The 8826-nt window shown below is 44.0% G+C and overlaps 1 protein-coding gene across 1 annotated transcript; it reads left to right on the forward strand.

Annotated features, from left to right (window-relative positions):
• The first annotated feature begins 409 nt into the window (after positions 1-409).
• LOC104873286 (olfactory receptor 2G3-like) lies at positions 410-1321 on the forward strand. The gene has a single exon (XM_033765961.1). The coding sequence runs from the start codon at positions 410-412 to the stop codon at positions 1319-1321; it is 912 nt and encodes a 303-aa protein (XP_033621852.1).
• The last annotated feature ends 7505 nt before the right edge of the window (positions 1322-8826 follow it).

The raw sequence follows: 8826 nt of genomic DNA on the forward strand, positions 1-8826 counted from the left end.
TGGCCCTTCATTTAACAACATTTTTGAAAGCAGTGTTTTAAAGGCAAAAACCATATGGTTCCTTCTACACTATTACAGAACACTGCAGTTGATGAATCTATTGGAAGACACAATGCAAGGGAAAATGAAAATGGGAGAGTTGTGGAAAAAGTAGAAAAAGGGATAGGGAGATGTATTTTTATAACCAGATTACTAGTTCAGTAAATTCATCTCTCTGTAGAACTCATCATAATGGCTTTATCTTCTCTTCCAGGCTAAGGATATGGCAGAGTAATGCACTTGTCAAAAATGTCCCCCCAAACTTATGAGATTATCACTCCAACACATGGGAAGGCCTGGGGATGCAGCCATGAAGCTACTGAAGGGAAGATCATGTGTATCCTCAAGATCTTTCTGCTTTCTCGTAGGCATGTCAAAGGCGAATGCCTTGGAAAGGGAAAATGTGAGTGTGCTCCACACATTTATCCTGCTGGGCTTCTCAGAGTTTCCCTGGCTGGAGAAGGCCCTCTTTGCAGTGGTCTTGGTCTCCTTACATCCTCATCCTGGTGGGGAACAGCTCCATCATCCTCCTCTCCCTGGTGGACCCCAGACTCTGGACACCCATGTACTTCTTCCTGGACAACCTCTCTCTGCTGGACCCTGGTGTGACCTGCGCCATTTTGCCCCAGTTTCTGGCCAACCTGTGGGCACCAGACAAGACATTGCTGCCTGGGGTTGCATCTCACAGTCCTACCTCTTTCACTGGATAAGCTGCGTCAAATGTGCCCTAACAGCCGTGATGGCTATTGATCACTATTTGGCCATCTGCTGGCCCCTCCAGTACACTCTCATCATGCGTCCCTGGGTCTGTGTGCAGATGGCAGCTGCCTCCTGGTCCAGTGGCCTGGCCAATGCTCTGCTCCAAGCCACATCCATCCTACAGCTGCCTCTCTGTGCACCACACACCCTGGACCACTTCTTCTGTGAGGTGCCTGTGCTCATCAACCTGGCCTGTGGAAACACCTCTGCTAATGAGCTGGCCCTGACTGTAGGAGAAATAACTTTTGCAAACTTGGCTCCACTACTCGTGGTCATCTCCTACACCCTCATTGGTAGGGGTCTATGGAAGTTACCTTCAGCTGAAGGAGGCACAAAGCACTCAGCCACTCAGCACCTGCAGTTCCCACTTGCTGGTTGTCACCATGTACTTCGGCCCCAGCATCTACCTGTTCCTCTAGCATCCATCCAGGAGTTCCCAGGCCAAGTTCATGTCCTTGTTCTACTGTTTTTTCACTCCTTTGCTCAACCCACTCATCTACACCCTGAGAAACAAGGATATTAAGAGATTATCAATCCAGATTCTACAATCTCAGACTTGGGTGAACCAGTTAGAAGCCAGGTGATCTCTGCCTGTCTCCTGGATAAGCACATGCACACACCCATTGCTGCTCGTACGTCTGCATTTCCAAATGAGTGTCCCTGATTTTAAAATTTTGCACCATGATGATTTTAAAATTTAAGTGAAATAATATACCACTATATTATTATATACTATATATATTATATTATATATATATTATTATATATGCCATATATAATCCACTATAGGATGAAAATGTAATTGTATTTGTAAAGCATTCTTTTCTTAAACACAACAATATTACTTTCAAAAGACTACAAAACTTTAAGGATACAGTCTAATTTGGATGCTATAAAAATTGAGATGGACTGGAGACTGGTTAAAGAAGATGTGGTTTTTCTATAAAATGGAGCACTACTCAGCCACACAGAATGAGAAAGTAGAGTCATTCATAGGAAAATGGATGCACATTGAGGCCATACTCTTAAATGCAGTAAATACCATATTTGGTGTGAATACCAAACAGTTTCTCTGGTATGAAAAACTAAAAGTGTAAATAAGATCCAAATGGTATAATTGACAATGTGAAAGAGGAAGAAAAGGGCTAGAGGTGTAGGGAAAGTGGGAAGGTAGGGGAAAGGAAATAAGGTCAAAGAAAAAACATGAGAAAATAAAAAAATGGAAACTGTCTTGTAAATAGGGAAAGGTGGTGGGATAAAGGGAGGGCAGGGCTGTGGGGAAAAAATGAAAACCAAGATCTGTCATATAAAGGTTCAAGATCCCAGTGGTGAATGTAACTTTACTGTATACCTAAAATGTGCTGACAAACTCAGAGGGAAAAAAAGTTGAGATACACTAATATCAAATACGCCCCCAGAGAAAAATGGCTAATCCAGCAACTACTGAGACACTAAGTGTGAGTTACTTATTGTCGCAAGGATTTGACACCATTCATCCACAGCTCTCCTTGCTCCTTGTCTCTCCTTCAGCCATTCTCTTGGGGCCTCTGCCGTTGTTCCCACTCCTTCTTTCCCACAGTAGTCAGAGTTGTCAGCTGATGCTCCAAGGGAACCAAGGCCCACTTCGTGAAAAATTGAGAGCTGTGCTTCTCCACACCTAACCACCTTGCTCTGGTCCAGAGGATGCTGAATTTGTAGATGGGGACCTGTGGCCACAGAGACAGAATGACCTCTTCAGTGGATCACACGTGCATTATCTTTCCTTGTAATGGAGGGACACAGGGAGAAGTTGGTGGACATATTGTAGACCTGTAGTGAGCCTCAACTATTGGCATTTGTGACAACTAGTGTGCTTGATAACTCACTGGGCTTACAACAGAACTTCAGCAGTCCCCACAGTGTAGAAAAGGCAATTGGTAAGATGTTCAAAAAAAGCCAGGCAGATATATCTCCTCTGAAGTTCTCTGAGGGGTAACAAATAGCAACAGTGGAATCCTGGACCAAAGTGATGGTTTTGAGTGAGGAGCTAGAGAGTGTGGGGTACATCCCAGCATAGGCTCACAACAGACAGGATGGCTCCTGGCTCCCGGAGACCACAAGGAAATCCTGTTCTCACAATGTATCCTTAACATTATAATTTGAGCCTGAAAAGTTCACACTTCAACTCGTCATGCCTGTTGACTTCTGCCATTAACCACAAAAGCATGTGCTCTCTAATATAATTGTATCGTGGGTATTGTGGATATGACCCTCTTCTCAAGAGGTTTGGCTCCAACAGTGGTCCTGATAAGGCTCGTATAAAGTAAAACATGCCCCTTCCCAATACGAGTCACAGCAGTCACTCAGTAGGAGAGAGTTTCCTTGTTACAGCAGAAGACTAGGACAGCTCCCCGTGACAGCCTCAAAACCTAAAGCAGACAGGGCTGCTCCACTCAAACCCACTCTTGAGTTTTCTCATCAGCCCACTCCCCACCTGAGCACTGTCCTGTCCTTTAACAAATTCCCCCATCCTTACTACGGCTGTGTGTTCTGCCAAATTCCTTGTTTGGACACAAAGAGCTGCATTTATGAGGTGAGGCCGACATGAACTGTGGGTAACAGGTTCACGTGATGAAGGAGGCACAGTTCAATAAAATGGCACTGACACATTCAGTATTTCATAACATGCATGAAGTTGTCTCCTGTAAGGAAAATAAACATCTAACCAGCTAAAGGGCTCCTGCATTTCCTACTGTACTGTTGGGTTTCCACATAAAGTGTGCTACTTCAGATATAAGTAAATGAGAAAGTTTTAGAAAACATTCCCTGGGGTGGCATGAGTCTGCCCTGTGCACAATCTTCACAGAATGCCATGGCACCAACACAATGTGGCTACTGACTGACTGCATATTCATCCATCTTTATGGGAAGTTCACTGTTTTAGGGACTTTTCGTCATCTCACACAGGCAAGATGCTTCCAAAGAAAAAACTATAGGGAAATTCCCTGTAGCGTTCATCTCTACACACGAGTCCCTGAGATAATGGGCTCCCTGCACTAGCTCAGGTCTCAGAGGATCCAAGCCAGGCTACCTCAGGAGCCCCTACTCATCACTGTCTCTCCTGCCTGGGTTCTGACCACTCCCACTTCGCTCCCCATGAAACCCAGGCTCTGAAGAGAAGCTGCTCACCAGAGTCAGCCCAACTGTCTACCGCTGGCCTGTCACTCCTTGGTCTACTCCTTCTTGATCGTAAGGTGAGTGAGTGTAGGCCGGGTTGTTCTTGAGCAGCTTATTAACTTCCTTCTCTTCCAGTGAGTTTCAAAGAGAATCAGAACATAGGTTCATTCACTTACCTGATTAACCTGGACTCTTCTTGGCAATGGGGCTAAATTCAAGACAACTACAATGAAATTATTAAGGAAATGATCTCTAAAAAATAATTATTATTCTCAACACACTATCAACAAATAGATTTTCATGTCCAAGAAAAGATGAAGACAGAAACATTGAATACATTTTTAAACTCAGTTCTAAAATAAAAGCCAAAAGCAAGGGACCCATCAAGGTGGGGAAATAAAATACACTAGCAAACACTATTCCTCTCGTACCCGATAACATTGCACTGGTTGTGAGGAAAAACAGAGTGATGCAGAATGGAAAACTTGTCTCTCTGTGCTCTAGGAGATAGCAAAGGCAAACAAATTGAGAACAGCTAAATTTTCAACAAGTTTAGAGTGTTAGATAAAAGTTTGGACAAAAAATAGAACAAAGCTTGTAAGTGTAGTGAAAGAAATATAATTCTGAATGACATAAATGTATGCATTTATTAGATAGTTGTTAGATACCAAACAAGGTGCTGGGAAGGCAGGAAAACAAACTCAGGTCAAACTCCCAAAACACTCACAGGCAGAGAGGCAGTTGAGAGGGTGACTGCCATGGTGTAGGAATTCACAGTAACTCCTGGAGACACAGAGGGGAGGCCTGGGGGGATTCACACAGGAGCCCACCCTGGTGCAGGGGGCACAGGACACAGAGCCTCCACAGGTCACTGGGAGGCAGGGAGAGAAGCCTGCTGTGCAAGGGTCCAGGGAGAGGTGGAAGCAAACAGTGGAGAGTTTGGGGCTTGGGGAAAGCATGGGGCCACATAGTGTCCCATCCAGGGTGGGCCTGGCTGTGACATGGGAGTTCCGAGGGTCCCTGTGGACTTTTAGATGAGGACTGAGACTTCTGAGCATCACCCTAAAAGGCTGTCATGGGGAGCAGACTGGTGCACACCTCTGGATACAAAAGTGTCCCTCTGATAACAAGACTGACAGGACGGAGCAAGGTAAGTCAGCGAAGGACTTCATTCCCTCCCGAATTTCTTGAAGAATAGTTTATGGTTCCCAAAAGTTCCTTACCGAACTAAACCAAATTTGTGCAGTGGTGTTTTCAACAGAGGAAGTTCTTTAAACAAGATTTGTCTCCCCATGTCAGTCTGGTCTCACATGAGGTAACAGCCCCCAGGTTTACCCACCTGTGCCAGTACAGGATTTCTTCTGACAATCACTGGTATTGTCCCTACACTCCACGTCTGCACCTATTCTGCCACTGTGGGACACTAGGGTCTGATCTTCCTATTTCCGGAGATCTGCAGTGGCGTGCCGACAATTCCGCCCCACCCTGCCTCACGTTCTCCTTTACGTTCGCCCCAGTGAGAGTGGCCGATCCTGTGCTAGGCAGCTGCAGTTTAACATGGGTTGTTAACCACAGAATCCGCACTGATGCCCACCCCACCGATGCTGTGCCTGGGTTCCCTCCCCACACCCCTGCCACATTTATCATCTTTGTCTTTTCTGTATCAGCCATTCCAACAATGGGGAGGGAGAGCCAACTACACATGGTCTCATTCGAATCTGGAATTTGAAAATGTTGATCTCAGTGAGACAGAGAGTAGAGTTGTGGGGATGAAAAGTAGGCAGTGGTAGATGGGAAGAATTGAGAATTGGTGACCCAAACGGTGACAACAAAGTACAGCCAGAGAGGAGGAAAAGTCAAGAACTCTATTTTGATTCTCCAGAGAGAGTGGGTGGTAAATGCCACCAGCACAATATTATGGTGAGGGTGATGCATATACAGTGAGCTAAATTTGGCAAAAACATGACATACACATGCTTCAGAATGTCAGGCTTAATGTAATACACAAATACAGTTGGCATCTTAATAAAGAAATAACCCTGGTAATATATTTATTTATCCAAAATAAACTTTCATGGGCTTTTTATGTAATTTCCTGCTTCATATATTTCAGGTTATGTTTCCCTGTCTTGCAAATGAGGGCCCATGTAAGGAACCCGATGTCCACACCTCTCCCCACAGTCCGAGAAGCACATTTCCAGGCCCCAGTCAGCAGCTGCTCATGCACCCCTGTGTGTCTGTGTAAAATCCAACTGCAAATGTAGTGTAAGCCAACGAATACCAACACAGAGAAACACATAGGTGCTGAACATGATTTCATAGTACACAATAAACATATTCTTGAACTTTGCATAACCTGGACAATATTTCGATTAAGAAAGTCAATACATAGCTTTTCTCAAAACTTCTCTTTTACTCTGAGATTAAAGAGAGCTTTTAGAATGTTTCCATCCATAAAATTGCAGAAGAAATCCCCTCTCCTGTGAGAACCAGGTACAGGTGAGGCAGAACCACTACATCCCCGGGGTCCTCGGACACCACAGACTGTAAGCGCTGTCCCTGCCTGCTGCCTGCTGTGGATTGGCCAGTCCTGAGGGAGGCAGTGAGAGGGACAGGCCCTGGCCTCAGGGACTCTGGCTCTGTCCTGCTGAGGCTCTGCTCTCTCTGGTGCATGGCCCAGGTTCTCTGCTGCACCATTCTCTGCTCTGACTACACAGGTGTGCGTCCTTCACCCCCAGTGATCAAGTGCAAACTGTATGTGAGTTGTGACCGCGCTTGGTGGGGTGATGAGGAGAGGGGGCCCAGCTGGAAGCTCCCTCAGGCGTGCAGGCTCCTGCCGTGATGAAGAACAGAAAGCCATATGTGTGCTGTGGTGTCACAGAAGCTCTCCTGCCACTCTGCTTCTGTTGTATTATTGTGGGGTGTGCTTGCTTCTTACTCATTTACTGCTTACAAGGAAATTCACTTTGAGAATGTGGGAGTCACAAGTGCCCTCACTTGTTCCCATACATGCTGTCCGCCCCCTGAGTCTTCTCCAAACCCCTACAGTGACTGAGAATCACGGAGCTGATGTCCCAAGCCCTACTTCCTCCAGGCCACTGTCTGCTTTTTGTGACTGGACCAGGAGATTGCTACTCTAGGTGCAGACCCCGTGCCCTTTGCCCTGTACCAGATATCCACCCATATCCATGGTGCCCACAAGAACAAACCTCATTCTACAGCTAAGTTCACTGTATCTTCTCAATTAGAGTTATTTGTGTTTGATACTACTGTCCACACTCTCTCAAGACGCTTACAAATATTTCCTTCAGGGCTGTTTTCTCGTTTCCCCTTCATTTACAATAAAAATTAGCATTTTCTCCCAAGCTTCTGTTTTCTCTCTTCTTGAAACTTTGATAATATTTGCCCCTTGTATCCGGTGATATATTTTGAACTTTCCAGAATGCATCTGCAGGTTGATTCAAACTACAGTTCAGTAACATCCAGGAATCTGAAGCATTTACGTTGTGTGCTCACCCAGGGTGCTACTCTCTGGGTGCCTGGAAACACAGCTCAGAAAAGAGGCCAAGATTCACTTTCCTGAGTATGATTGATTGGACTTAGATGTTACTGTGACTCAGCTTTTTTTTCAAAAATATATGGAAATAAACAATACAGTATTGAATATTTGATGTATGTAACTGTACTGTATACCTATTTTTTTCTGTTTCCATGACATTATGTTTCTAAAGTCTGGTCCTTGTTCTTTAAGCCAGTTCAAGTGTATTCCTCATGTATATGAGATAAAAACTGTTCTTCATAATGCCTTATACATGAAAATATTTCACAGGTATGTAATATTATGGTTTATATGAAAAATTTGTATAAAGAGATGAAAATGATTGAAATACAACAGAGAGAAAGAGAGACAACAGTGTGAAGAAGATGTCTTAGTCTGTTTGGGCTGCCATATAAATTAGAGCAGACGGTGTGATGCACAAAAAGCCAATAGTATAAATTAAAAGAAAAACGACAAATAGCACAGATCTGCCCAGCGTGTGATGGATAGAGCCCTTATGCGCTGGTGGAGGATGGAAAACAGCCCAGCGGTCGGGCAGAGGAGCACAGCAGTCCTTCACAGAACTGACCGAGGGTCACCTGAGGGTGCAGAAAAGTCACTTCTGAGTCTACACCCAGAGAAGTGGAAAGCAGGGTCTAAAGAGGTACTGGACACCCGTGTGCACAGCACCAGTAATCATGGTAGCAAACATAGAAAAATGTGTGCAAAAACTGAGTGATAAACCTCTAAACACAAGTTTTATGTTTATATGTATTTCTGATATATCCTTCACTATAGAGAAACTTTAAAACTATGATATAAGTGTAATAGCTTATCACAAAAACATGAATGCTGTTTTTTTTCTAGTGGAGTATCCTGAAATGAGTATGGACAGATAACAGCGGAGGGGTTTCCATGGTAGGGGAGGGCAAGGAGATATTTAACAGGAACAGGTGGATTTTGGAAGATAAAAAGATTCACATTGGTGGTGATGATTCTTAACATTTTCAACATAAAATATTCCATTAAGCTACGTGCTTAAAAGATCATGACTTAGTAAATTTCATGTTGCATGTATCTTACCACAAAAAAAAAAGCAAAAAAAACAAAAAAAAAGCATTTGGAAAAGAAGAGAGGACTAGCCAAAAAAAATACTAAATCCTGGGTAGTGCGAAGTTTGGCAGAAAAATGTTCACAAAATGTGCACCTAATTTTGAATCTATTTTGTATCACAAATATATACTACTAAAATAGAGAGTGAAAAAGAATGCAAAGGTCACATCTACCTCAACACTGGTCCCTTTCTTTCCAGGCATATATTAGAAACTGAGGCC

The sequence above is a fragment of the Fukomys damarensis genome, unplaced genomic scaffold, assembly GCF_012274545.1.
Source record: "Fukomys damarensis isolate Sample0158 unplaced genomic scaffold, DMR_v1.0_HiC HiC_scaffold_3, whole genome shotgun sequence".
In the NCBI taxonomy this organism is placed as follows: domain Eukaryota; kingdom Metazoa; phylum Chordata; class Mammalia; order Rodentia; family Bathyergidae; genus Fukomys; species Fukomys damarensis.

What these genes read in the sequence shown, in the direction of transcription:
- LOC104873286 (XM_033765961.1), top strand. Translation starts at nt 410, where the DNA reads ATGTCAAAGGCGAATGCCTTGGAAAGGGAAAATGTGAGTGTGCTCCAC.